The following is a 27,996-nucleotide window of genomic DNA, read 5'->3' as shown; positions in this document are numbered from 1 at the left end:
ATAGACTGACTTTCAGAGTGACAGACAGGTGGCGCAGAGATAGTGGGGGGATTCAGGAGGGAAGCGAAAGAAGAGAAATATGCCTCCCCGCCCCAGATGAGAGCAGATGGCAAAATCCCTCCCTCCCTCCCTCCACTCGTCGTAATTATTTCAGGAATTAGGGATTTATCATTTAGGTGGCAAGGAAGGGATGCCAAAATTTTTAAGCTTTATAATTAGTTGATATAATTTCAATCATACCAAACTAGACGACTAGAGCAGAGTCCTTGCAACCTAATCTAAAAATCTGAAAAATCAAATGCTTTCTATCTTTCTTCTTCTTATAAGATAAATATAAAGGTGCTCAGTTTGAAGTGTTTAGTTACAGACAGACAGACAGACGGACGCAGAGTAGAGGTGATGAGGTGTTGAGAGCCTCCATGGAGATTGAGATGGACAGCTTATAGCTAGTTGTTTTGTAGAAGAAGAAGCCTAGCCTAGCCTCTTCAGATTAGGATTAGGAATTTAGGATTAGGCGGCGATGGAGCCGGACTCTGCAATTTCGACGCCCTCCCGGAATCCTCCTCCTCTTCCTCGTCGTCAGGGTACTTGCTGCTGATGCTTTCTTTTCCCTATTCATTCATTCTTTCTTATTACTTTTGCATTCATTCATTGATTCTCTGCTGCTGTTTGGATTGATTTGGTTCTGTCTGTCTAATATCTATCCTCTCCACACTCGCCCAAATCCTTACCTATTTCATTTCATTTCAATTCAGTTCAATTCAATTCATTTGAGCACTGGTCGATCCGCATGTATGTGTAACAACTAAGTAGCAAATGAGATTCTGTTAACTAGTTGTAATTTGGAGATCTTAAATACAAATTACAAATTCTCAATCTTGTCTCGCACTTTTCGCCTTAAAGAAGAAGTCGGTTTTTGCCAACTAGTGCAGTGTGGTTTATATTTTAAATCGTTATTTCCTCAGGAGGATTTGTTGTGTGCTTGTACCAGCACTCATTGAGTGGCTTTACGTTCTTATCAGTGGATACCTAGGCCCAAATATATAAATAATTGAGTTTGACAACGACGAGAAGTAATGGAATGCCTCATTCAATCACTTCCATATCAACTAGTTGGCATATAAGTATAGTTTGTGTTCTCTAGTTAAGGATTTAGGCTTGTAATCATTTTAGATATGGATTCTTTCTCCTATGCCCTGGGCTGAATGTGATTCATCTGTTACTTACCGACTAGTGTAACCAATTAACCACTTGTTGCTTTGCAGCTTTCATGGGTGAATCTCTCCAGAAATCTCATACTTGCATATCAAAGCCTTGGCGTGGTTTATGGGGACCTTAGTACTTCTCCTCTCTATGTTTATACTAGCACATTCACAGGGAATCTGCACAACCATAACTCTGAGGAAGTGATATTTGGTGCATTTTCCTTAATCTTCTGGACCATTACACTGGTACCCTTGCTCAAGTACGTCTTTATTCTATTGAGTGCTGACGATAATGGTGAAGGTGTGGTGACACTTGAATTTTGAATACATCCTTTGTGTGACATCTCATACTTGCTTCTTATTGGGTCTCCAAAGGGTCAATATTTATTCTAATTCGTCTCAGGTGGGACTTTTGCGCTTTACTCGCTGCTTTGCCGCCATGCAAAGTTTAGTTTACTTCCCAACCAGCAAGCAGCTGATGAGGAGCTTTCAGCTTACAAATACGGTCCTTCATCACAGGTTGTAAGCTCTTCCCCATTAAAGAGATTTTTGGAGAAGCATAAAAGGTTACGGACAGCCCTACTAGTGGTGGTATTGTTAGGCACTTGCATGGTCATAGGAGATGGCGTGCTCACTCCAGCAATTTCAGGTACGGTACTAAGTTGTAGAATAATTGTTGGTGTTGAATACAGTCTATATTCATCTAATGTTAGTAAATCACCCATTCCAGAACCCCGAGACAGATGAGAAAAAAGAACAAAAAACTTATGATAACATTATTAAGTTGTCTTGCCCCTTGGGGAATATCCAATAAAATTGGGGCTCCAATCCCTGTAAATACGAGGAAGATGTATACATGTACAATTCGCCGCATCCAATACACTTCTGAATATATTCCTACTATTCATTTAGTAGAGCCACTTAATAATACCATGTCTGTCAGTCTTTCTGTTGTTTGTTGATACGCTGATTGTTTTATGCTCAAATGCTGATAAGTTTTCAGTAAGCTCTACCTAATAAAATATTTTGTCTAGGCAAACCCAGATTGTTGATATTTATTATTTGTTTATAAAATAATGTTTTCACACTTCCCTTGATTAAGGAGTTAAATCTTCGAGCATTTCTTTTTCACGTGCAGTTTTATCATCGGTATCAGGGTTACAAGTTACAGAAGAGAAATTAACTGATGGTAATTCATGATGCCTGTTCTATATCTTTGAGCATTTCTTTTTCACTTTCAGTTTTTTCTTATATCTTTTTTATAAACGAGTTTGAAATTCATGATGCCTATTCTATATAGTTCTCTGTGTATCATATAATTGGCTTTGCTTTTGATACTAGGTGAACTCCTCTTGCTGGCATGTGTCATATTGGTTGGCCTGTTTGCTTTGCAGCATTGTGGCACCCACAGGGTAGCATTTTTGTTTGCACCTATTGTAATAATCTGGTTGATATCGATATTTTCCATTGGGCTGTACAACACAATACAGTGGAACCCAGATATTGTTCATGCATTGTCGCCCCATTATATTATCAAGTTTTTCCATGAGACTGGTAAAGATGGTTGGATTTCTCTTGGTGGGATTCTTCTCTCAATAACTGGTACGCTGAATTCGAAAATTGATGGAAATTTTTTACATATAAATAATATATTTACTGGTTGTTGTACTGGTGTAACTATCTGTACGAGACCTCTTTGGGAAAGTTATCTTAGCCCTGGAGTAACAAGAAGTTATCGTACTGGTGTAACTATCCATACGAAACCTCTTTGGGAGTTTTATCTTAGCCCTGCACTAATAAGAAGTTATCAACACCGTTAATTTCAAGGTCTGCTCTTGCATGCTTGCTATTTTAAGTAAACTGACTTTTAGGCATCTGCATGTTTATCAGGTACTGAAGCTATGTTTGCAGATCTTGGTCATTTCACTGCCTTATCGATAAGAGTAAGTTTATTATTTATCCTCTGATAACCTTTTTATATAAAAGAAATATGTGGTTTGTTTACTCTACCCACTCTAGCTTTGTACGCCCTGATCATTGTGATATGGACTGTGAAATTTCAAAAGTGAGAATATTTTTTTTTATTTTTTGGCTCGTGCTTGTGCAGCTTGCGTTTGCATTTGCTATATATCCTTGTTTGGTGGTACAATACATGGGTCAAGCTGCTTTCCTGTCTAAACATCCTGGCTCCATTCGTTACAGTTTCTATGACTCCATACCCGGTTAGTTCATCCTAACATTTATCAATATTGCTTTCCAGAATTTTGTTCTAAATCAGTGTTGGTAACTTTGCTTTCTGTCCTCCCATATCCGCAAGTTCCTGTATTTTGGCCCGTCTTTGTTGTTGCTACCCTCGCATCAATTGTTGGAAGCCAGGCTGTTATAACTGCTACTTTCTCAATCATCAAGCAATGTCATGCCCTTGGTTGTTTCCCCCGAGTCAAAGTTGTCCACACCTCAAAGCATATATGTGGGCAGATCTACATTCCGGAAATTAATTGGATACTTATGATCCTTACTCTTGCCATAACTATTGGATTTCAAGACACTACTTTAATCGGAAATGCTTATGGTATGTTATTTCTTTGTATCCCCCCCCTCCTCTGCCCCTTAAACAAATTAAGTAAGGATGACAAATTGTTCACTTTTGGTTCTCAGGACTTGCTTGCATGATGGTTATGTTTACCACGACATTCCTTATGGCACTGGTAATAATCTTTGTTTGGCAGAAAAGTGTGGTCCTGGCTGCGATTTTTCTGATTTTTTTCTGGTTCATTGAGGGAGTGTACTTATCAGCAGCACTCATTAAAGTACCTCAGGGAGGATGGGTCCCTTTTGTTCTCTCGTTCATCTTTATGATTGTTATGTATGTCTGGCATTATGGTACGCGGAAGAAGTATAACTATGATCTGCACAACAAAGTCTCGTTAAAATGGCTACTTGGTCTTGGCCCGAGCCTTGGTATCGTCCGGGTGCCTGGGATAGGTCTCATATACTCAGAGTTGGCAACAGGAGTTCCTGCAATATTCTCTCACTTTGTAACAAATCTTCCTGCATTCCACAAGGTGTTGGTTTTTGTTTGTGTAAAATCAGTTCAGGTGCCATGGGTTTCACCTGAGGAACGATTTCTGATTGGCCGGATATGTCCAAGACCTTATCGTATGTATAGGTGCATTGTGAGGTATGGGTACAAGGACATCCAACGGGATGATGGGGACTTTGAGGACCTGCTCATACAGAGCATAGCAGAGTTCATCCAGATGGAAGCGGGGGAACCACAATTCTCAAGCCCAGAAAGCACATCATTTGATGGAAGGATGGCGGTTATAAGCACGAGGACGGTGCAATCAAGTTTGAGCTTGGTAGCTAGTGAACAAGAGGGTTCTGGTGTGGGGGACTCCATCCAAAGCAGCAAATCTTTGGCCCTGCGGAGTATGGGATCAGTGTATGATGATGAGAACCCACAAATGAGGAGGCACCAAGTGAGGTTTCAGGTGCCGTCAAATGTGGGTATGGATCCTGCAGTAAGGGAAGAGCTGATGGATTTAATCCAGGCCAGGGAAGCAGGGGTTGCGTATATAATGGGGCATTCATATGTGAAGGCGAGGAGGTCGTCATCATTTCTGAAGAAGCTTGTGATTGATATGGGGTATTCTTTTCTTAGGAAGAACTGCAGGGGCCCTGCCGTGGCGCTTAACATTCCTCACATCAGTCTTATCGAAGTTGGGATGATATACTATGTCTGATGGAATAGATGTTATTGCTCCTAGGCTAGGGGGAAGAAGGACAAATAATCGAAAGGGCAGGGTACATATCTGCGCTTTGCTTTTGTTCCAATTTGTTGGAATTTCTGTCGTCGTTTTTATTTGGTAAGCAACTGCAACACCACTTGGCGCCTGGGGTTGGTTTTCAAGTTTCAACTTTATTTTCCCTCTACAACCCTTAACCTTCCTTCTACACTACTTGTACTTGATGTGTCTTCTTACTTTTGCTAATGCTAATAGTGATTTGATAGCAATTTTTGTACGAATTAATCATAAATTAGAAGGAAGGAACGATAGGATGTAGGGAAGGTTTGATGCAGCAGCCAATCCCGATGGTATCTGTTACTACCAGGTGCCAGCGCATGCATATTATAATAATATAATAAGGCTTAATAATTTATTTGCCCCTTGACACCGACTTTTAATCTCATTTTACCCCCTAAAGCTGTTTTTCTCACTTTAAATTCCATTTTCGTCTCACTTAGTCTCAATTCAATCCATTTTCGCCCATTCCATCAAATAAATGTTGAATTAGAGGTAGTATGAACATTTTATTTTTTACACAATTCTTACTTAACAATTCCAATTCTAATTCCATTTTTCGACAACTGTAATTCGTCCGTCTCTCTTGCGGATTGATGCGTAGTTGAGTTGCAACCCTTGGATTCAATGACTAGCTTGAATTAGATTTTGAAGCAAACTCATTATTTGTTTTTTCCAACAGCTGCAACTTCATCTCCACACCAATACGCAAGAGAAACAAACATGGGTTTTAATTAGAGTATTAAAAATGGATTTGAGATTGTTTGGCAGACAATTTGGAGGAAAAGAACAATGTCAAAAGTAAAATTCTATACTACCCCTTTAATTTAACGTTTATTTGATAAAATGGATGAAAATGAGGTGAGTTGGGAATAAGTGAGACGAAAATGGCAGTTTTATGGGACAAAGTAAGATGAAACCAGTTTCAGTGGTAAAGTGAGACTAAATGCAATTTCAGGAGCAAATCAATTAATAAGGTGAACAACAACAACAACAACAACAACAACATTGGGGATTGATTTCTGCACGTTTGAAATTCCTTGGAACTTTGGGAGTTGGGAGGGAAAGTAGCTTCACCTATTTATCTATATCAGCTATATAATGTAATGAGCCAGTTACCAGCACCACCGCCTTCCTCCTACTTGCGACAGTGACTTTAATTGTTAGACTATTAGTCAATTAGACAACAGGAAGTTGGATTACCAACTGAATTAATCCAAACCCATCCTCACCTCAAGTCATCTCATTCATGTGTGCTGTGCTGCTGCTATATGTGTATACACACACACACACACACACATATGCATTAGCTGTTAACAGAAACATCAAACAAATTAACAACACAACAAACAACTGCGTTCTCAAGGAAACTTTGGAAAATGGCCAAGTACCAAAACAATGCACTGGTAATACTAGTGTTTGCCGGCATTATGGCGCAGGAAGGAATGTTAATGGTGGCTGCTGCTCAAGGAGACACGTCTTGCCTCAGTCAGCTTGCTCCTTGCCTCAACTACCTGAATGGAACCCGTCACCCACCCGACAATTGTTGCGATCCTCTCAAATCGTTGATCAAGTCTAATCCACAATGTTTGTGTAGTATGATCAGCAACCGGGCCACCAATCAAGCTGAGCAAGCCGGCATCAATATCAACGAGGCTCAGCAGTTGCCGGGAAGATGTGGTGAACGTGTCAACCCGCTCGCCTGCCTTTCAAGTAAGATTCATTCATCGCACTGATTACCAGCCTTGTCTTACTCTTAATGAATCATGTCCATAGTAAATTAAATTAATTCTCATTAATTATCTGTTTGTCCTCTCCTCACCATCATCTAGTTAGTTACTCTCTCTCTCTCTCTCTCAGCAGGTTCTCCTCCTAGTCGTGCTCCTAGTAATTCCAGGAACTCAGTTCCAAATTCTGTAAACGATGCCTTTTCGTTGCTCTCTCGTGGAAGCGTGGCGGCCACAGCTCTGTCGTTGTCTCTTCAGATTCTTCTATTTATTGGCATCAAATACAACGCATTATTCTAGACGGAACACTTGTGGATATTAGCATATTGCTTGCAATTAGGAAAAGTCTTCTTGTATTTAATTAATGAATTATTCTCCTTCTTCTCTTGCTCTTGTTATATGGGATTATTATTATTATTATTATTATTATTATTATTTCTTTCTAAATACAATTTCTGAGTAGCCCTATATGTTGTGATCGATGCTGAACAAAGATGATTGTGGAGTGATTTTATATGTAGTTCCTTGATGATTAAAGATCAAAGATGATCAATGTAATGAATGGGTGTGGCGTACCACATATATCAAATTTCTTATTGTTTTCACTTTGTATTTTCTAATGTGTTTTTCTTTTAATTTTGACTGCTAGTTTTACTTTACTCGTTCAATCTAACAAATACAAAACTAGAGGATATGTTTGAAGTGAAAAATGGTGTGTAAAAATCATCTCTTTTCTCATTGGTTAATGGTAAGTAATTTAGTATTATGTTTGAAAAATTTTATTTGAACCCAATTGTTGTGTAGAGACACCGAACTAATAAAATCTCTCTACTAAACTACGAAATATGGCCTTTAGACAAATGAAAAGAAAAACTAATACTAGAACCCAAAACCCACCAACTAGCAACAACACATTTTTATCTCTCTACACCCTCTCTATTTTTTTCTCGTGAACCAATTCCTAACGTGCGTGACCACTACTACTGCCCTTCTTTCTTGTTCTTGAGTTTGACTTTTCTGTATCTATTAATTTGCTCATTAGTTTCGTAGCAATTTTGTGATGATCGAACCAACTAGCAAGAAGTATTGAGGTAGCAAGGACCAATGCACCAATTGCAATACAATAGAGTTGTAATTCACTAGTTATTCTAGATGCTAGCCAAATTTGAAAAAAAAAAACCCAGAGGTTATTTGTATTCCTCGGAAACTCCCCCTACTTCACCATTCAATATTTCTTGACCCATTAGAGCAACTCCAGCGTTGGAGCCCTCCCCCCTAGCAATACACTATTCAATCCACCTAATGAACAGTAATTGCCCTTAATGAACAGTAAGTAGCCCTGGCAATAGATTTTGCATCTCCACCGTTACACTTCTATAGCCCTGGCAATAGGCAATAAAATATTAGTATTTTTTTATTTATAAAATTAATACAAAATAATTTTAAATGTAATATCGGATAAGATTTTTAATCGTTGTCGGTGCGCCACGTGTCATTATCCTAAGTATTATTAAATAATACAAAATAAATAATTATAATATGGATTTCTGATAAGATTATTAACCAATCACGTCGCGCCATGTGTCATAATCGGTTCACAATCTTTGAGGATAGATTTCCATCAGATTTTAAACGAATGACGGCATGCCACGTGTCATAATCTGTTAACAATCTTGGATGATAGATTTCCATCAGATTTTTAACGAATGATGGCATGCCACGTGGCATTATGCAGAACCTAATCCTTTTTGAATCCTCTATATAATCCACCATCCATCTTCACAAATCTCACACCAAAATTCTCAAGATCTCTATCATTATTCATAATTTCTGCTTCCTTATTCACAAAAATCAGTTTCAATATTCATAGTTTCTGTTTCTTTCTTTCAATGTCTTCTTCTTCTTCCTCAAGGATGATGTGGGAATTGAATCAGGAAGAGGAAGACTTGTTTAACCAATCAGAATCAATGTTCAATCAGCAGGGGGTAAGAAATGAGAGGGAAGAAGATGATGAGCGTCAAATGAGAGATGACGACGTAAGAAGGGGCAGAGCCTCACATTTCCGTCGAGTCATCCAAGCTACGGCTCAGATCTGCAGGCCCAGGCATTCCGGAAACCTTGATAGAAGCAGGCAACGACGAGGTATGGAACTCTTGGATGATTATTTTGTTCCTAATAGTGCATTCCCTGATACGTACTTTAGACGTCGTTTTAGAATGGAACGACATTTGTTCAACAAAATCATGATTGCTGTTTGCAACCATGATTCTTATTTTGTGCAAAAAAAAGATGCTTTTGGTGCTATGGGTCTACTGCCGGAGCAAAAAATTACTGCTGCCTTGCGGATGCTTGCATATGGAGCATCTGCAGACCAAGTGGATGAGATAACGAGGATGGGGCAATCAACCATTCTTGAGTCCCTGATGAGGTTTTGCGGAGCAATCGAATCTATCTACACCGCTGAGTACCTCCGCAAACCCACACACATGGACTTGGAGCGGCTGTTGAAGAAGGCGGAGATGCGTGGCTTTCCTGGGATGATTGGAAGCATTGATTGTATACATTGGACGTGGAAAAACTGTCCAAGTGCATGGCAAGGCGCTTACGGGGACAGAAAAGGGGCAAAAAGTATCATTCTGGAGGCGGTGGCATCTTTTGATACATGGATTTGGCACGCCTTTTTCGGGGTCCCGGGAGCTCAAAATGACATCAACGTCCTTGCCCAATCCCCAGTGTTCAACGATGTCCTGCAAGGAAAGGCACCAAAAGTTACATATGAGGTCAACGGACGTATGTACGACGGGCCATACTACCTAGCTGACAGCATCTACCCGCGCTGGTCAACATTTGTCAAAATAGTGCCACGTCCGCGGAGTGCGAAGGAAAAACACTTTGCAAGCTGTCAAGAGGGGTGCAGGAAGGATGTGGAGCGTTGTTTTGGTATCCTCCAAGCTCGCTGGGCGATCGTCAGGGGTGCTGCCAGATTGTTTGATGTAGAGTCGCTTCGATCCATCATGATGACGTGCATCATTCTTCACAACATGATTGTGGAAGATGAGTACGATTATGAAGCTGTTGATGAATATGAGCCAAACCCGATGAACAATTCAAGAACACGTATATATTGTGCTCATGACGCCACCGATGACCCCGTGCAACATGAGCCATTACAAAGGGATGGACGTTACAATGAAAGGCTCATTCAACGATATACTGCATTTCAAATGCCAGACATGCACAATGCCCGACAAATTGACTTGATAGAGCACCAGTGGGCATTCAAACAAGCTGAGGATAATTAAGTTCATTTTAGTGTGTTATTTTGAATTTGGTATGTTTATGTTATTTTATTTGGTGTGTTTTATTATTTGGTATGTTTATGTAATTTTTTTATGTTTATGTTTATGTAATTCTTAGTATATGTTTATGTTTATGTTTATGTAATTTTTTTATGTTTATGTTTATGTAATTTTTTTATGTTTATGTTTATGTAATTCTTAGTATGTTTATGTTTATGTTTATGTAATTTTTTTATGTTTATGTTTATGTAATTCTTAGTATATGTAATGTATGTAAAGGACTTTTAATTAGAACGATGAACTTTTAATGGACTTTTAACAACATAAATAACTTACCAAATTAAATAACTTACCAAATTAATTCTTAATATAAATAACTTACCAAATTAATTTGAATAAATATTCATGAACATGGAAACAACATAAATAATACAAACAATAAATAATAAATTACAACCCAAAGTGATTGGAAAATTATGGGCTCCGATTACAAAAAGTACTCTATTCATCATCACTTAACCAATTTGTGCTGCTAGGATGATCTTCTCTTGCGGTGCTAGAACCACCTTGGCTTGCTATTGTTTCTCTTGCACGCCTCCTTCGCACCACGTCCGCTTTCTCTGACTTCCAAAAAAATTTAGAATTTGGAGACTTCCCTTCTAAAGACATGTTCATAATCTCACGGATCTTGTTGAGCTCGTCTTTCTTCTCTAACATGTTCCCTTTCTTGCCTAAGTAGCTCTCTTTCTCTCTCATTAGCATAAAATTCTCTCTCAACAGCTGCTGCTTTTGATGCCTTATCAGCCTTATCAGCCTCATCTTTCGCCAGTTCCCTCGCCAAAGTCAATTCACCTTGGCGAGTAAGTTCTTCCATGAACTTTGCATAATCGTTCTTGGAAGCACTCCCTTTTCTCTTTGAAGCCTTCTTACCTTGAGGCCTAATTGGAAAACGGGTCGAACCCGACGCTTGTTCAGGGAGGGGCGTTTCGGGCACTTCTTCTGCATCATCTGCTCTCTCATGATCGGGTGTAGAGTGTAGAGGGGTGCTGTTCATGTGCACTTCTGGACCAACTGGCACAACTCTAAATTTAGGACAATCTTTGACAATATTCCAACATTCCCACCGGTTGAATGATTTATTTTTGCTTTTGGTTTTGGCAGCGTACCAAGCTTGTGCTTGAAGTTCCTACACAATAAAAATAAGTAACAAATAAATAATACAAATAAATAATTATAATGAAAATAAGTAACTAGCAAATATATACATATATATATATATATATATATATATATATATATAAGTAACAAAGATAATGAAAATAAGTAAGAAGGCTTCAAGTTTAGTAAATAATGAAAATAATTAACAAATAAATATATATATATATATATTTATATATAGATGTCATGTTAATCATAACAAGCAAAATATATATATATATATACATTTTTTTTCTTAATGTAAGTGATATTATACATTAATTTTAATGAAAATAAGTAACAAATAAATAATACAAACAACATAATTATAATGTAACAAATAAATGTAACAAATAAGTAACAATAACATAATTATAATGTAACAAACAAATTAATAATACAAACAACATAATTATAATGTAACAAACAACATAATTATAATGTAACAAATAAGTAACAATAAATAATAAATTTTGTACGTAACAAATAAAGAATACAAACAATAAATAATAATATCTTGTTACCATATCCGAGTAATTTTCCCCCCTTCGAATATTATTACTAGCTTGTGCCAAAGCGTCTCTCCACGTACTAAACGATTGGCTAAGTAATTTCCAACGACTGGACATCGATTCTTTGGTTCTTTGCCCACCAATTTTCTCAAGAAAATTGGTATGAATAAGACTCCACATTTCTCGCAACTGCATCTCATTACCCGTAAGCGAACTATGAGTAACTTCAACCCAGCTAGTACACAACGCAACATCTTCAATGAGCGACCAATTCGTACCTGCACCAGTGGTCATTTTGTTGAAAAAAAATGGATTCAAACTTTGAGACAAAGAAAGGAATGTGATTGAAAGTAGTTGAGAAAATATGAAATTGTTGTGAAGGTAGATGATAATGAGAAGGTATTTATAGAAAAGTAAAAACAATTTTTTTTACAATTTTTTTCAGATTTTTCAGATATTTTTTTGATTTTTTTTGAATTTTTTACAATTTTTTTAAAATTTTTATTCAATTAATTAATCTCTGCCGTTGGATATAAAAAAATTTGAATTCCAACGCTCCAGATTGTGCCACGTGTCACAACGGTAACTTTTCAGATTTTTTAAACTATTTTTTCATTTATTTTTTAATTTTTAAAGCATTTTAATATCCACCGTTGATCTCAGATCGAACGGTGGATATTAAATCTGACAGTTTTATTTTTTTTTACCGTTGAGATCTAACGGTCCACATTAAGTGACCGTTAGGATCTAACGTACCGTGGGAAGCCACGTGGCTTCCCAACGGTAACTGACAAAACATTTTTTTTTCTGATTATTGTGTCGGGACGCGCCCCCACGCGCGGGTGGGGTGCATGCGCCTGACACAAAAAAAATAAAATAATACGCTGACGCCACCTTGGCGTCAGCCTTGCGTCACTCCCACCTCGGGCTCAAGGGCTGGCAATCCCTCACGGGCCTGGCCCTCGGGCCTCCCCCGTCCCCCAGCCTGCGTCACGCTGGACGCCTTCCACCGGCCCTCGGGCCTTTGTTCTGGAGTCGGTCCCCCGAGCAATATGCTATGGTGGGAGTGCTCTTATTGGCCAAACCACTTGGGCACTGGGTCCAATGTGATTAGGATCACTTAGCCATGGCTGAGGAGACTGCTGGAGACCATATATCAACTTTTTTCACCTGAAAACTTTCCCTTCCTCCCCTTGAACTCGAAAACTTAGTGGAGGTCTTCATGAAGAAAGGCCCTTTTGACATTGAGCTGATGCAGTGGTCAAGATCTGTTAGTTGTAACTAACATAATGATTATGGAGTTGAGTTTAGTTTGGCCACAACAGCAAACGTCTCGAGATAATCAATGCTATAGGTTTGTGTGAAACTTTTCCCCACACCACGAGCCTTTTTTATGGAGCCATTAACTTTGAGTTTCAGGGTTTCTGTAGTATGAGAAGACCGGGAAGGACGCACCTCTAGTGTACCAATTATCGTGCCCATGGTAAACGCTGGGTAGCCAAGTACGGAGTGGATAACTGTTGAAAACAGCTAAGTAGTAAGCCCACCCAAGATGAATGCTCTCCTATTCCTACTTCCCTAGAGCCACTAGGCGGTGGAGCTTTAGGATTTGACGGCGGACTTAAAAAGCCACCTACAAACGCTTTACGTCCAATCATTTGGGATAACGCTTGCATCCTTTGTATTATTGAGACTGCGGGCACAAAGTTAGCCGATTCTTTTTCTCCAGATACTATTATTGCTTCTTCTTCGGAAAAAGAAGTTCACAACTTGTAGATCTTCTACCTTCACGCGGCATTGCTCCATCAAGCTTTTGCCCATTGCTGCCTCCCGTAATAGTTTGGGCAGTAATGTATCCCTCAAATCTCTCCTCCATCATCGGTAATAAACATTTTGAACTATTGTTTTGTTCGGTTTAAGATACAAATCTTTTTTGTTATATGTAAAAAAATAGATGAATTTGCTTACTAGTCTACAAAGGAAGATAACTAAGGGAGATGGGTTGTTAAGGTTCTACAGGGTGGGTTGAAACCTTTGAATTTGATTATGGCTCTCGGAACTTTTAAACTCACTAACTACAAAATTAGTGCTATAAAATCAAACTTAAATAGCATGGTTTCTAAATATAAGACTCAAACTCACATAAACCGCTTTGAAAAGCTTAAAATGGAACGGTTTGGTAAATCATCATCATCATCTTCTTCTCTTTTTTTTTGGGTGAATTACAAAACTACCTCAACTATTGGGTCACTAACAGTTTCATGCCTTGTCTTTAAAAAGTTTCAATGTCATACCTTCCGTCAATTATCTATCAATTCCTCCGTTAAATGCTGACGTGGCACACTTTCTATTAAAAACTAATAAAATATTATTAAAAACTAAAAAAAAAAAATCATTTAATATTTTTAATTATTAAAATAATAATTAATTGAAGAAAGTTATTAAAAATTAAAAAAAACCCACCCCATGTTCGTGTTCCATGTTATTAAAAATAAACTTTCCGTCAATTGCCTGTCAATTCCCCATGTTCATTTTTTTTTATTTTTTATTTATCACAATTGATCATTTATCTTTACCAACTCATTAGTTTAATCTAGGGGTAGGCAAACAGGTCTTGGACTCGCGGGTCGGGGCGGGTCCTAAATTTCAAAACACAAAACGGGGCGGGGCGGGTATACTAAATTAGCGGTTCGGTGCGGTTCCAGAAATAGGAGGGAACGAGCCCTCGGTCCGGCCCGTTTCTAGCAAGGAATAATTGGTTTTATCCTCATTTCAGTCTTCTCGTATACTCCGAAAAGAGTCACTCAGTTGCCTTTTTCCCAGCTTGATCTCTCATCCCGACTCATTTTCACTATCCTAGCTCCGTCCGCCGCCGTCATCATCAGCTCCGTCCGCCACCACCATCATCAGACCTCGATCCAAGGAAACTGAAATCCTCTCTCCTTTTTTTTTTTATTCAATTTATAGCGAATTTCTTTGTTTTATGTGGCTTTAATTTTTGAATGCATACAAGGAATTGGGATAGGGAATGCAATCATGGTCGATGATCTGGAGCTACTTGATTTCTAATGTAACCTTAAACCACTGCTGATTTGTGTGTGTCTCTCTTCTCGAAATCAATCAATCAATCTCTCTTTCTGTCGAACTCGAAGGGACGAACGACGAAGTCGAACAACTCGAAGCGACGAATCAATCATCTCTTCCATCTGACTCAGACTTATATTTGTAGCACAGTCGAGCTCTGCTAACAGCCCTATTCAGTTTTAAGGTATTATGTTTTAGGGATTTAGGATTTAAAATTAAATTAAGGTTTTCTAGATTTAGAGATTTTGTTGGGTTTTGGAATCTTGACCTTTGTTATGTTCCAATTTCAAATCTTTTGTTCAAATGATTTGGGTGGAAGGGGTCGAAATCTGGGATTAAGCATTAGCTGGTATCAGTTTGAGAATTTAACCATTGTTAAAATGGGATCATGGTATCCTTGAGAACTCAAATTTCAATGATTTGGGATTATATTAATATGTGCTTCAATACTTCTATAAATGTAATATGTGTTGTTGTGCACTGCAATGCAATGGCAGGTTGTAGCCCCATTTTACAAAATGACGTATTTAAAAAAAAAAAAAAAAGTTAGACTTGTGGACCCGCCCTGAATTGGCTCGTTTGAAACGGGCTGGGTTAGATCTGGTTCCAAAACTCGAAATCCCTCTACCCTGTCGGCCCCGCCCTGTTACTGTTTAAAACGAATAAGGTCTAGTTCCTCCAAAATTGGGCCCGGCCCGTGCCTAGCCTTAGTTTGATACTTTATGTTTCAAATTCATCAGTTTAGTGTTTATCTATTATCTTACTGATCAATGTAGTCATTGTCGTTATATTCTGTTAAAATATTTGTTAGGATACTTGTGTGGACATTTGTGGAGCCCACAAATCCAATTACATTGTGTCAAGTGGAGGACAATAGATAGAGGACTAAATTGATGAATTTGAAACATAAAAAATCAAACTGATGAGTTGGTAAAAAATAAAAGGTGATAAAAATCTTTAAAAAAACCGCTTAGTACTATGGTCTAATGGTATTATTTTTCACTTATAAGTGAGCGGTCTTAGGTTCGATTCTTGGTAAAGGAGAATTTGAATTACATTATTATTATCTCATTGTAAGGCTAAGTCTATTCATTTTTCTTAGTGTATTGTAAATAATATCGTTTGTTAAAAAAAAAAAAAAAAATCTTAAAGAAAGGAAACAGAATGCTGTGTCTGTTGGGAAAGTTGTAAGCCCACCAAGGTCCATTACCAACAACAAGAAGGCAAGGGGCCCAGAAATAGAAATATCTGGTGTCGAGTCGTCAGTCAGTGTGTGGGTGCCTGGGTAGCATGGCGTGGGCACATATCCTCCACTCCACTTGACCAAAAAAAAAACAAAAAAAAAAAAGCGAAAAATCTTCCACTCCACGCATCAAATGCCTCCCATTGAATTGAATTGAGTTGAGGACTCTCTCATATTGTTCACAATGCAATTGCAAAAGCAGCGGCAACAGTGAAAAAAGGAATGGTGAATGTAAAACTGTAAAACCTCTCTAAAACCTCTTAACTTTATCCACTGAAGAGTCGCTCTGCAGGGAACAAAAAATGGCGTTGCTCCTCCCAATCCCCGCCCTAAACTCTAGCTCGGCAATTAGAGGGCTGAGGGTGCCGCCGTGTCCCGGGGCCAGCTTTTGTTGCGGAGTCGGACTCGGAAGAAGAGGACTGGTTTGCTGGGTGCCCAACGCTGTCTACACCGCCCAGACTCACACCCACACCCAAAGCACGGAACAGCAGTGGAAACCGAAATCGGGGAAGAGAGAGGATTCGGCAGAGGGCGACGCCATAACCATTCTGAACGAGAGGATTCGGCGGGAGCAGAGCAAGAGAGAGGGCTCGGGAATGAGAACGGTGATGGAATCGGAGGAGGCGGACAAGTACATAGAGATGGTGAAGCAGCAGCAGCAGAGGGGCCTCGAGAAGCTCCGAGGCGATGTTGGTTACAAGGTGGACCCCTACACTCTTCGTTCTGGGGACTACGTCGTCCATAAGAAGGTCGGCATTGGTCGATTCGTTGGGATTAAGTTAGACAGTGCTAGTCCCAGTTTCAATTCCGCTTCTAAGACCGACTCCATTGAATACGTCTTCATCGAGTACGCCGATGGCATGGCTAAGCTTCCTGTCAAGCAGGCCTCTCGCTTGCTCTATCGTTATAATCTGTACGTTTTCCTTCCTTTCTGTCTTTCTTCCTTTTCAATCTCATGAATTCATTCCACAAAACAAACAAACCAACCAAAAAAACGATACGTTAACTTATAATCTGTATGTTTTGTTTCAGGCCGAACGAAACGAAAAGGCCTCGTACGTTGAGCAAATTGAGTGACACCAGTGTCTGGGAGAAAAGAAAGACCAAAGGAAAGATTGCCATTCAGAAAATGGTTGTTGATTTGATGGAGCTGTATCTTCACAGACTCAAACAAAGACGCCCTCCCTACCCACTCACTCCTGCCATGACTCACTTTGTTTCTCAGTTTCCTTATCAACCCACCCCTGATCAACAGCAGGCGTTCATTGATGTTCACAAAGATCTAACCGCCAGAGAAACCCCAATGGACCGCTTAATTTGTGGCGATGTTGGCTTTGGCAAAACCGAAGTTGCCTTGCGTGCCATCTTCTGTGTAGTTTCTGCGGGGAAGCAAGCTATGGTTCTCGCACCGACTATTGTTTTGGCCAAGCAACATTTTGATGTTATTTCAGACCGGTTTTCTATCTACCCCGACATCAAGGTTGGACTTCTCAGCAGGTTTCAGGTAACCCAAGTCTTGTTCTTACATATTACATACTTATTGGGTATCACATCTTATGCATCCTGGAATTTTCAAACTGCTCCCTTTAGTCTTAAACTGATCACAACCGTTATGGCATGTAGACCAAAGCAGAAAAGGAGGGGCATTTGGACATGATTAAAAAGGGGCAATTGGACATAATTGTTGGGACTCACTCGCTTCTTGGAAGTCGTGTTGTGTATAGTAATCTTGGTTTGTTAGTGGTTGATGAAGAACAGGTTTGTCATCGAATCTGCTATCTGCAACAAATTAGATTCTCTCCTAGTTGACCTACACAATCTTCTTTCTTTGTCTTAAAGCATGCACTTTCTTTCTGCTAAATAGAGGTTTGGCGTCAAACAAAAGGAGAAGATTGCTTCTTTCAAAACATCGGTTGATGTTCTTACTCTTTCTGCAACACCTATACCTCGAACCCTGTATTTAGCCTTGACTGGGTTCCGTGATGTTAGGTAATGACTTGTCTTTGGACTTCTAGAGATCTCTTGATCTAGATGCCCATTTCAATTTGTTCTGTGATACTTGGTAATGACTTATCTTTGCAGTAGTTCTTGCGTAATGCGAGTCCCTTAATTTGGTGCTGCTGTAATTATGTATTCTTCAAATTTTCAGTTTGATTTCAACTCCACCACCAGAAAGGGTCCCTATCAAATCCCATCTTTCTGCATACAGTAAAGAAAAGGTTTTATCAGCAATTAAGCATGAGCTGGACAGAGGAGGCCAAGTGTTTTATGTATTGCCTCGCATTAAAGGTAACCTTATTGAATGATGATCTATGCTTTTTATTACTTCTACAAACGCTAAGCACAAAGTTTCTTTGTCATGATGTTGCTCGGTGGTAGTGTCTGTATTGTTTCTTTTCAGTTTTATCAATGACTACATGCATATGTCACTATTTTGTGAGCCTGTTGACTTATAGAGTAAATGAGGACTGCCTTGTTCGTGGTTCTAGGTTCATTTGGCGTACATGTCTAAAGAATAAGAGAAATTCCATTACTGAATAACAGTCTAATTAGAGGAAATTCAAGAATGTTTTCCCACATAAACGTTTGATTCTCTTGATGGCTGATACATATTTCACTTCTGTTCTTATGATATAGGACTTGAAGAAGTGATGGACTTTCTTGAACAGTCATTTCCTAATGTTGAAATAGCTATTGCACATGGGAAGGTATTTTCTTTCTTGCTTTGGCATTTGGTATCTCCAAAGGGAACCACTATGTGATGACATTTTAAGAATTAGGGAAATTGAGGATGCATCAGGATTTGAACGAGAAAGTTCTTCGTATGCATCAATTTTTTTTGTCAAGTTGTATGCATCATTTGTTACAACTTATAAAGGGATTTGCTCATTTGGGTTTCTTTTTCTGCATGTCAGTAATTATATCTACATATTTTTTCAGCAATATTCAAAGCAGCTGGAGGAAACCATGGAGAATTTTGCACAAGGTGAAATCAAGATTCTTATATGCACTAATATAGTAGAAAGTGGGCTTGATATTCAGAATGCAAACACCATCATAATTCAGGATGTTCAACAATTTGGCTTAGCGCAGTTGTACCAGGTCTTATTCTTTCTTCTTTCTTTATATATTTCCAAATGGTGCATCATATAAGGAATACTAACATTTGAAATTGTTATTATGGTTATTTTAAGTGCTTTTCAATTATTAAACAGGAGAGCATAATGGTACCTGAGCTTCTCCAACTCCTAATCCATTTTACTTACTGTGTTCTTTTTTGTTTCATTAAATGCATAAATGGTAGTAGTTGCGGGGAAGGGTAGGCCGGGCAGATAAGGAAGCTCATGCATACTTGTTCTATCCGGAGAAGTCACTGCTAACTGATCAAGCGCTGGTACTTCTTGTCCCTTATAGAATATTGTATACATTTTTGTAACTACTTTTGTTACCCTTCATGATATTTAGCACTTGTTTTTCATGATTGCATGCTATTTTAGATACACTTTAAAGGCAATTAGCTACTTTGCTCTAGATTTACTTGTCTGTGGTTACTTTGGAGTGTTTAAAGTAGCAATCATTGTGGTCATGCTCTAGGAGCGACTTGCAGCTCTTGAGGAATGCTGTGAACTTGGGCAAGGTTTCCAACTTGCAGAGAAGGACATGGGAATCAGAGGCTTTGGTACCATATTTGGTGAGCAACAAACAGGGGATGTTGGAAATGTTGGCATTGATCTCTTCTTTGAAATGCTCTTTGAGAGCCTATCCAAGGTTTACACTCATGATCCAATATTTTACCTTTTACTTCTTGTTTCCATTTTAAGTGCAATTTTGGCTAGTTTTATTGTCATTATTATTATTGCATTTGCAATATCTTTTGTTCTGTAACTGCATAAAAGATCAATGTATGAGATGGAAATGGTTCAAAATATCTAAAATGGTGTTCAATATATTCTCTTCCGCTCTCGAACAATGCACACATGTAGTAACTTTTCATTCGTTAGGCCCACTCACTGTCTAGAATTTGTCTTCTCTCGGAACTTTTGAACTCAAAACTTGCTGTTTTGTTTGTTTGATGCCAGGTTGATGAACACCGTATAGTTTCAGTTCCTTACTGGTCTGTTGAGGTATTTCTACTATCACTTTCAGCATCTTAAGATAAACACTTGAACAAAGATAGATGCTGATTAATTTTGACACATCCTACTGTACTTCCTAGAAGAGATTGGGACTTCCTAGAAGAGATTGGGATGACAATATGCATGCATATTTGTATTTGATGGGTGTGTTTTATGTACTTTTCAGATTGATTTACATATAAATCCTCATCTCCCCTCTGAATACATAAATTATCTGGAGAATCCCATGGAGATAATTCATGAAGCCGAGAAAGCTGCTGAGAAAGATATCTGGAGTTTGATGCATTATGCTGAGAATTTACGCCGGCAATATGGAAAGGAGCCACACTCCATGGAGATTCTTTTAAAGAAGCTTTATGTGAGGAGGATGGCAGCAGATCTTGGAATAAGCAAGATATATGCCTCAGGAAAGATGGTTTTTATGAAAACAAGTTTGAAGAAAAAGGTCTTCAAGCTGATTACTGAATCAATGGTCTCTGATGTCTACCGAAACTCTCTGGTTTTTGAGGGTGACCAGATCAAGGTAATCTCATATTTCATGAATACATTTTCTTTTACATTTTGACAAGTGAGCTAAGTTTCATAAAAGAAAATTTTGTCACGATATCGTCATGTTGGTTGTGTCATGTGTTGCAGGCGGAACTTCTTCTAGAGCTACCGAGGGAACAGCTGTTGAATTGGATCTTTCAATGTTTGGCTGAACTGCATGCTTCCTTACCTGCTCTCATAAAGTATTAGGTGTCTTAGGGCACGGACAGGAATTCAATTTTTTTTAAAGATGGACTAGCACTACACTAGTACACGATGGAGTGGATTTGTTAACCCTTTTGCCGTACTTGGAAGCCTTGAGCATTAGCATATTGATTGGGTCGTAAAAAGAGAGCGCCAAATATATCTGCCTGATTTTGTTGTAAAGCCAAGATGCAGTATATCTGCGTGAGTCACTTGGTAAGTCATCACCAATTGATCTGATGGTTGGTTTATTCATATGGGTTAAGTTATATCAGTACTATGGACTGCAGGTTACTTGTGAATTAGGTAAGCAAGACAAGTGGAGGGAGATACATCATACATGCATAGATGCATACATACAAACAGGTGTGTGTGGGGCAGTGAAATACGCACTCTGTTGTTGTCATGCATGCATCCACATACGCCATAGGCCATACGCATATGCATACGACGACGATAATCCTATTTGTATTTGTATATGGAAGGAAGGATCAGTCAATCCGTTGGTAGGGTATATGCATAGTTAGATGCTAATTTAAATGCTCATCTGTAATTCTGTAAAGTGGAGTAGTTCTGCACTTGCTATTATTAGTAGAGATAGAGAAGAGAGATCATTTCAAATGGTGGAGGAGCTCTCTAGTCTCTAATTACTCTTGTTTCTCTTCCTTGCTGTTGCTAATTTGCTACTTTGGTTTGGTATTTGCCATTTGGTTAGTGCCTGGGGTGCGCCGTTGACTGACGGGTATAAAATCGACAGGTGAAGCCACGTATGCGGATAAATTACAGAATGGGGTCGTCCACTAAGTCACAAATTAATTTTTGGCTTTTGTATTCTTTAACAGGAAATGTTTTTTATTTTCTGATTCGATTCTATCATTTAATTATCTATTTATTTATTGAATTCAAATTCGTATAGAAATAAAATCATGCCCTTATCTAATCTTTATTTAATTTATTCAATTTACATATTAGAAATAATAAATTTACAAGTATGAGATGAAATAAATACATAAATACAAAAAAGGGTGAAAAATGTCAGATGTCTAATTAGCGATGGATTTCTTTTTATTTAATTTTCAGTCAATTGGTGGAGAGAAATCGAACCTCTTCTGACGTTAAGAGAAAGATCGGGGCATCACCACTAAATTAAGACGTTAATGAATTGAGAAGAAAAGGAAAATACCAACGAATTTGCTAGTACTTGGCAGCAAAACAAAAATACCGAGAGCATTTCTAGTGTTGTTTACTCTCTGTTTTTTGAGGACGGCTCACTTTACAGTTGCAGATAGATTAGTGGGGAAGAGAGAAACGTGGAGCGTAGATCGATGATGGATCCCACTGGTCCGAGTCTTAACTCCATTAATTTTGATTTAATTTATTCCATCAATCAAGCAGCTGTCCTGTGAATCTGTAATGCGCCCTCTCCTTCCCAATTCGATCTTATTAGAAATTAACAAGAAAGAAAGAAAGAAAGAAAGAAGGAAGAAATGAGCTTTCAAGATGTGCAGAGTGGCGGAGGAGGAAGGGGAAGGAAGGCATCGGCGTTTCCGTCTCAGGCGGTGGCTGCCGGTATATTCCAGATCAACACTGCCGTCGGCACTTTCCGTCGACTGGTCGATGCCATCGGGACTGCCAAGGACACTCCCGATCACCGCCAGAAGCTGTGCGTCTCTCTCTCTCTGTTATGCAAAGTCGTTCATAATTAGTGTGTTGTTATTGTTATGTAATGTAATGAGTGGAAATGCAAAGTGCAGGCACAACACGAGGCAACGCATACTTGAACTGGTAAAAGATACGTCTGTCAAGCTCAAATCCCTCACCCAATCTGATCACCAATCCAATGTCAATGTGCGTTTCTTTCTTTACCTCACTCACTCTCATCACTCATGCCTCCGCCTTTTGAATTTCATCTACTAAACTAAATCACACTGCAACAATTTCAGGCATTTCTTTCTTTCTAATTTAATTCAAATTTCAAAAAAAAAAAATATATATAATAATAAAAAATGTTATCATGATTTTTCAGCCGAGTAAGCAGATAGAAGATGCGAAGCTTGCAAGAGATTTCCAGACCACATTGCAAGAATTTCAGAAAGTTCAACAGCTCGCGTCTGAGCGCGAGTCTACTTACATGCCTTCCTTGCCAACGTACCACCCCTACCCTACTACTACATTTCTCCTCTTATCACCTTTCTAATTCAAATATTTATACTTGTGTTTTTGTGTGTATGTATGACATTGGCTTACCTCCACACCTTGTTCCTGTTCTTGTTTGTTTTTGTTCTCCTTGTTTTATTGATGCTTGCTTTCACAACAGCTCTGCAGCTTCCGCCTCTGCCTCTGGGGAATATTTGGAACCTAGCAGTGGCAGCACCAGGGATCAGCACCGCCAACCTTTCCTTCAGGACCAAAAGAGGTAACCCATTTCCATGCTCTCTATCTACATTCACATCATTTGCTCTGCCTAACATTCCAGTCCTTTTTCTTTTCGTTTTATTATTTCATCTCTCATTGACTCATTAACAATTTCACATCATCCTTCCCTTCACCTTCCACTTTTGTCTTTTCATCATATGAAAAAAGGATTGAATATTGCCGACCATTCTTCAGTTCGACTTTTTAACTCTTGTATTGTTAAAAAACTTGGAGCTCCCATCCCATCCCGTGGCTATGGCCAAAGTTTTCGTGTGTATTTTCAGTGGCTCAAAGTTTCAAGTTGCTTCTGTGAACCTTGTACATTGGGAGGGAGTCTTAACTTTGGCTGACAACTTACCGTGTATGGTTAATAGTTTGAGCATCTTCGCTTGCACACACCCTTACACATGGGTTGGGTTGATACACGTTTTACAAGGATTCACAATTCTGTTTTGAACAAACACCTCACCTACAGGCAGGAGTTACTTTTGCTTGATAATGAGGTTGCTTTCAATGATGCCATCATTGAGGAGAGGGAACAGGGTATTCGAGACATAGAAGCACAAATAGGGGAAGCTAGTGAAATTTTCAAGGACCTTGCTGTTCTCGTTCATGAGCAGGGTGTAGTCATTGGTAATACAGCTCACTTTCACTTTGCATTCATGGAGCTTTTTGCTCTTATTTTATTTATCGGGCATATTGTTCTATCATTGCAGATGACATTCAATCAAACATTGACAACTCTTCTGCTGCAACGACCCAAGCTAGAGTTCAACTAGCTAAGGCGTCCAAAGGAGTTAAATCCAGATGCTCATGGGTAAGGAGTAAACAATAAATTGAACAAACTAGTTAGCTTTCACGTCTTATCTACCCCACTTACCATTAATACAGGGTGTTTAGTACTTTGTGATTGATCTGTTAGGGGAAAAGGATGTGTTTAGAATTGTGCGCGTTAAAAAAAGAAGTGACAAAATTAATGTTATCACAAAAGGAAATTAGCAACCTCACATCATGTCATCTAGACTGTGATACATAATATAGAAAAGAAGACATTAGGTTGCAATAAGAAATGGAATTTATGTGCAAAATTGCGAACACAAACTTTCATTTGTTTTGTTTAGTGACAAATAGCAAGAAGACTGTCTGGTCTGGTGTAGCAGAGACTTTGTAGAGGACATGTTTGGGTAGTTTGCGATCAAGATCACCCTACCGCACAATAATTTTAGGTTATCTTAGAATTTGATTCTGATTGTCTCCTATTTGTTATTTCCTGTCAAATTCTTGTCTGAAGCAGCGTATCTTATCTTCAATGTTGGTCTATTATCTGTTGCAGTGTTGGTGGGTGCTGGTAGTTTTGGTAGTGGTGGTCGTGATCGTCGTGATCGTCCTTATCATATAATGTGCAAGTACATACATACATAGTCACGGTGTGCCTCTGCATGACAATGTTGTTTGTCTGATCAATTCTTTGTTTATTGATGTCCTCCAGCCTTTGGTTGAGATTTACATGTATTAGAGTGGAAACTGGAACGTCTCTTTTTTCACTTTCCTTTTATCTTGCGGCGGTTCTGCTTGTTTTTGTTATCTGTATTATGGTTCCTGGGGTTCACTTTTTGTAATTTTTTCTTTTTAATAGTGGATTACTAGTTTTTGGTTTTGCTGTCCTGTTCGCTTATATTAAAAGATGCATGTCCTATCCAGCTATCTTCCAGAATGGAGACCACGAGAATACGAATGGAAAGAAGGTGAAGGTGAGTATGGTGAGGATTTGGTACGAGTCCTGAGATATCGATGTCTATTTTCTGAAATGTAAGTAGTGGAAACCAACTATAAAACTGACCAAGCGGCTGCAGTGATTTATGTGTTGAAGACGATTGTTTTCGTGTTTCCGATATGAAACATAATAAACGTGGTCATCGGCAATTCAGGATGCCCATCAAAACTAGGGAATGATCTTGGGTCCTCAGACTAGGGACCGAAACTATGAATCCCCGTGTTAATGCTTAAAATTTGCGGGTCAAACTCAGACAGGTGTGGGCTGATACTCATATATCATAAGGTTGACTTAAAGGATATAATAAATAAATAAAACAATGGTAAGATGAACACAAGGATTGTATAGTGGTTCACTCATAAACGGGCATCTTCCTATCCGCTCAACAAATATGGTCTAATAAACATTTAGTCTTGGTTAACGGGACTTCATCTAGTGGTCGTTTGTAGAGCACTAGGTGAGGTGGTTGTTCGTAAAGCACTCTGCATGCCTAGCATTGTATGTCTAGCACTCTTCTTAGCATTGCATGCCTACACTGCATGCATACCACTAAGCCTCGCACTTGGTGGTCTTATAGAGAATCCTGGTTTGGTGATCTAATTAGAGCATCATGATCTGGTGGTCTAATTAGAGCATCCTTCTGGTGGCTTGGTGTTCTAATTAGAGCACCCTAGCACTTCAAAGATTGCCTAGCATGTGCCAAAAAGTTATCTCCTCTTACCTCCTGAGGTCTTAGTCCTCCTTTCTTTTAGGTCTTGGTCTTCTCTTATTTCTATGTGCCTTAGTCGGGCCTTCTCTTTTCTAGAGGCTAGAAATGTACCCTGCGTTAGAGCAACTCCATCGTGTGGAGTAGCCCCATGGACCGGTAATCAAACAGGGTTAAATCACCCCAGCAACCAAGTCTAGCCCTTGCTGGTGATGGAGCCTGAGGGGGCCCTGAGGAAGAGGCCCGGCACAAATAGCTGGCCCGAGAGCTTGATGGCCATGTGACACAAGACTGACGTTAGGGAGATGTCAGCCACATTTTTGCCATTTTTGTGTCAGGCACGTCTTCGACACATTTTCAGACAGTGGGGCCCGTTGGGGGAGTCGACGTGGCTTCTTCACGTCCGTTGGATTTCAACGGTTACATTTTATGGACCGTTGGACTTCCAACGGTCCAAAAGAAAAAATTCAAACCTTCATTAATTTCAGCCGTTGGATTTGAGATTAACAGTCCATGTTATTCGTCTTTATAAATTAAAAAAATAATAATAATAAAATTTGAAATTTTACCGTTGTGCCACGTGGCACAATTTGGAGGGTTGGAGTTTAAAATTTTTTTAATCCAACAGCAAAGATTAATTATGTGAATAAAAAAATGTAAAAAATTAATAAAAATCTGAAAAAAAATATTGAAAAAAAAAAAAAATTGATTTTACTTTTCTATAAATACCTTCCCATTATCTTCTACATTATTCCAATCTTTCAACCATATTTTCTCAAAGTTTCAACCTTAATTTCATATTTTCTCAATGACACACCTCGACCTCAATCGAGGCATGCTGGCCGTCACGTGAGGGTGACGTAACCATGTACGCTGTGCGGAAGTGGTAATGATATGAAAATGCGAATAAATAAAAACCAATAGTTATCTTACCTTAGACTAGCCTATAAGTACGAGTGAAAGTGATTAGAGTAAAAACACACACAACCAGAGCATAGGTATTGAAGTGCAGTGCAGAAGACTAAGTAATAATTATACAGACCATAAAAGAAACCCTACATTGGTGGATATCTGTCAGAACCATCGAGAAGTCCTCGTGAGCCATCGACACAAACTTCTATCTAGAACCTGGAGGGGCACAAAACAGAAAGTATGAGTGCGCAAAAACACAAAGCTTTCAAAACCATTTATCTTTTCAAATATAATAACCCCTCACTGTAAAACCCGTATAAGTTTCCCAGAAAATATACTGTAAACACATATGAAAACTATACTCGAGAATAACCAAACTATGTGTATGCCATGACAATCATCTCAACTATGAATAAGTAAGCCAGGAGAATTGCACTAATATAAAGTGACATATTAGCCAGAGTCACCTAACGTGACCTGTATGGCTGAAATCAAGAACTCAACAATCAAATCAAATCCAGCACATGAGTTGGAACCATCTATGTGGTTTGTTCAACAGGCTAGTTGTAAATAAGTATGCTCAAGTGCTACGATCACGTGAAGGCTGTGCGAAGTATCGCAAGTCACCTACCAGTCGGAACCACCTAATGTGGTCTACCTGCCTTGGATCCAAGGTGAGCGTGTGGTGTAGGAGGTGAATGATCACGTGAAGGCTAGGCCCTATCCTTGGGCAGAGCACTAACACTGAGGTGCATGATATAAATCACTAAAAGCAACTCATCATAATCATACTTACTACTATCACAATCATACTTGAAGCTTACCTGAGCGTCCACAGCGTCGAGCAGTAATATGCACAGCTATAATAAAGCATATTCTAATATATAATACATACGATATGGCATTTAAAACGTAAAAACCCATTTAAGCAGTTTCTGGGAAACATAAGGCATATATATATATGTGTGTGTGTGTGTGTATATATATATATATATATAACCAAAAAGCCCACTCACTGGTATGTAGCCGGGTCGTAACCCTCAAGTCTTACTTGGCTACGTTGTTCATCTGGAAACGTCTCACTTATATGTGAAACAACTAAGTTAATGTTATTTTAAAGCACATAACCATCATTATGAAATAACTTTTCATACCTTGCTCAATTGGGGTGATTGAATATACCATCATGGCCTACTCAACACCACGAGCATCCCCATATTTTTAGAAAAATTTTCCGACGTCCCACGC

General features: G+C 38.8%; 5 protein-coding genes across 10 annotated transcripts; all 5 read left to right on the top strand.

Annotated features, from left to right (window-relative positions):
• Positions 1 to 53: 53 nt before the first annotated feature.
• LOC103966603 (potassium transporter 4) lies at positions 54 to 5,369 on the top strand. Its single transcript, XM_048578778.1, has 9 exons — positions 54 to 583; positions 1,266 to 1,506; positions 1,609 to 1,854; positions 2,344 to 2,394; positions 2,547 to 2,807; positions 3,096 to 3,148; positions 3,313 to 3,427; positions 3,523 to 3,777; positions 3,864 to 5,369. Exons 1-9 carry the CDS (start codon positions 521 to 523, stop codon positions 4,949 to 4,951), a joined length of 2,373 nt encoding a protein of 790 aa, XP_048434735.1. The 5' UTR covers positions 54 to 520; the 3' UTR covers positions 4,952 to 5,369.
• A 150-nt stretch (positions 5,370 to 5,519) lies between these two features.
• LOC103966604 (non-specific lipid transfer protein GPI-anchored 30) lies at positions 5,520 to 7,346 on the top strand. Of its 2 annotated transcripts, none has more exons than XM_009379788.3 (2): positions 5,520 to 6,724; positions 6,875 to 7,346. In XM_009379788.3, exons 1-2 carry the CDS (start codon positions 6,391 to 6,393, stop codon positions 7,036 to 7,038), a joined length of 498 nt encoding a protein of 165 aa, XP_009378063.2. In that variant the 5' UTR covers positions 5,520 to 6,390; the 3' UTR covers positions 7,039 to 7,346. The 2 variants fall into 2 exon arrangements, with proteins under 2 accessions (XP_009378063.2, XP_048434736.1); XM_048578779.1 differs by having other exon boundaries at positions 6,872 to 7,346.
• Positions 7,347 to 16,185: 8,839 nt separating this feature from the next.
• Positions 16,186 to 22,428, top strand: LOC103966608 (ATP-dependent DNA helicase At3g02060, chloroplastic). Of its 5 annotated transcripts, none has more exons than XR_007256164.1 (13): positions 16,186 to 16,986; positions 17,106 to 17,577; positions 17,697 to 17,831; positions 17,938 to 18,062; positions 18,223 to 18,362; positions 18,711 to 18,781; positions 19,014 to 19,175; positions 19,381 to 19,467; positions 19,668 to 19,841; positions 20,153 to 20,197; positions 20,376 to 20,732; positions 20,846 to 21,157; positions 22,022 to 22,428. XR_007256164.1 is itself a non-coding variant. In XM_048578775.1 (12 exons), the coding sequence occupies exons 1-12, from the start codon at positions 16,376 to 16,378 to the stop codon at positions 20,945 to 20,947; spliced, it is 2,481 nt and encodes an 826-aa protein (XP_048434732.1). In that variant the 5' UTR covers positions 16,186 to 16,375; the 3' UTR covers positions 20,948 to 21,801. The 5 variants fall into 5 exon arrangements, 1 of the variants encoding a protein (XP_048434732.1); XR_007256163.1 differs by lacking the exon at positions 22,022 to 22,428 and adding an exon at positions 21,699 to 21,881; XR_007256162.1 differs by lacking the exon at positions 22,022 to 22,428 and adding an exon at positions 21,657 to 21,881.
• On the top strand, positions 22,429 to 23,361 carry LOC103966607 (syntaxin-22). Its single transcript, XM_009379789.3, has 4 exons — positions 22,429 to 22,604; positions 22,696 to 22,789; positions 22,968 to 23,089; positions 23,259 to 23,361. The coding sequence occupies exons 1-4, from the start codon at positions 22,429 to 22,431 to the stop codon at positions 23,359 to 23,361; spliced, it is 495 nt and encodes a 164-aa protein (XP_009378064.2).
• Positions 23,259 to 25,013, top strand: LOC125468058 (syntaxin-22-like). Its single transcript, XM_048578777.1, has 4 exons — positions 23,259 to 23,357; positions 23,641 to 23,989; positions 24,073 to 24,173; positions 24,690 to 25,013. Exons 2-4 carry the CDS (start codon positions 23,764 to 23,766, stop codon positions 24,753 to 24,755), a joined length of 393 nt encoding a protein of 130 aa, XP_048434734.1. The 5' UTR covers positions 23,259 to 23,357; positions 23,641 to 23,763; the 3' UTR covers positions 24,756 to 25,013.
• Positions 25,014 to 27,996: the final 2,983 nt, after the last annotated feature.

The sequence above is a fragment of a genome, unplaced genomic scaffold (assembly GCF_019419815.1).
Source record: "Pyrus x bretschneideri cultivar Hongxiangsu unplaced genomic scaffold, Pyrus_bretschneideri_v1 Contig13, whole genome shotgun sequence".
NCBI classification, from domain to species: domain Eukaryota; kingdom Viridiplantae; phylum Streptophyta; class Magnoliopsida; order Rosales; family Rosaceae; genus Pyrus; species Pyrus x bretschneideri.
The sequence above is the reverse complement of the archived record's forward strand: the minus strand, read 5'-3'. Positions and strand labels throughout refer to the sequence as shown.

What these genes read in the sequence shown, in the direction of transcription:
- LOC103966608 (XM_048578775.1), top strand. Translation starts at nt 16,376, where the DNA reads ATGGCGTTGCTCCTCCCAATCCCCGCCCTAAACTCTAGCTCGGCAATT. An exon ending in GACTTCTCAGCAGGTTTCAG is followed by an intron (nt 17,578 to 17,696) that starts GTAACCCAAGTC and finishes TATGGCATGTAG; the next exon opens with ACCAAAGCAGAAAAGGAGGG. An exon ending in TAGTGGTTGATGAAGAACAG is followed by an intron (nt 17,832 to 17,937) that starts GTTTGTCATCGA and finishes TCTGCTAAATAG; the next exon opens with AGGTTTGGCGTCAAACAAAA.
- LOC125468058 (XM_048578777.1), top strand. Translation starts at nt 23,764, where the DNA reads ATGGGTTGGGTTGATACACGTTTTACAAGGATTCACAATTCTGTTTTG. An exon ending in TGAGCAGGGTGTAGTCATTG is followed by an intron (nt 23,990 to 24,072) that starts GTAATACAGCTC and finishes CTATCATTGCAG; the next exon opens with ATGACATTCAATCAAACATT. An exon ending in TTAAATCCAGATGCTCATGG is followed by an intron (nt 24,174 to 24,689) that starts GTAAGGAGTAAA and finishes TATCTGTTGCAG; the next exon opens with TGTTGGTGGGTGCTGGTAGT.
- LOC103966604 (XM_048578779.1), top strand. Translation starts at nt 6,391, where the DNA reads ATGGCCAAGTACCAAAACAATGCACTGGTAATACTAGTGTTTGCCGGC. An exon ending in CCCGCTCGCCTGCCTTTCAA is followed by an intron (nt 6,725 to 6,871) that starts GTAAGATTCATT and finishes TCTCTCTCTCAG; the next exon opens with CAGGTTCTCCTCCTAGTCGT.
- LOC103966607 (XM_009379789.3), top strand. Translation starts at nt 22,429, where the DNA reads ATGAGCTTTCAAGATGTGCAGAGTGGCGGAGGAGGAAGGGGAAGGAAG. An exon ending in CCCGATCACCGCCAGAAGCT is followed by an intron (nt 22,605 to 22,695) that starts GTGCGTCTCTCT and finishes TGCAAAGTGCAG; the next exon opens with GCACAACACGAGGCAACGCA. An exon ending in TACATGCCTTCCTTGCCAAC is followed by an intron (nt 23,090 to 23,258) that starts GTACCACCCCTA and finishes CTTTCACAACAG; the next exon opens with CTCTGCAGCTTCCGCCTCTG.
- LOC103966603 (XM_048578778.1), top strand. Translation starts at nt 521, where the DNA reads ATGGAGCCGGACTCTGCAATTTCGACGCCCTCCCGGAATCCTCCTCCT. An exon ending in TGCTGACGATAATGGTGAAG is followed by an intron (nt 1,507 to 1,608) that starts GTGTGGTGACAC and finishes AATTCGTCTCAG; the next exon opens with GTGGGACTTTTGCGCTTTAC. An exon ending in TTTAATCGGAAATGCTTATG is followed by an intron (nt 3,778 to 3,863) that starts GTATGTTATTTC and finishes TTTGGTTCTCAG; the next exon opens with GACTTGCTTGCATGATGGTT.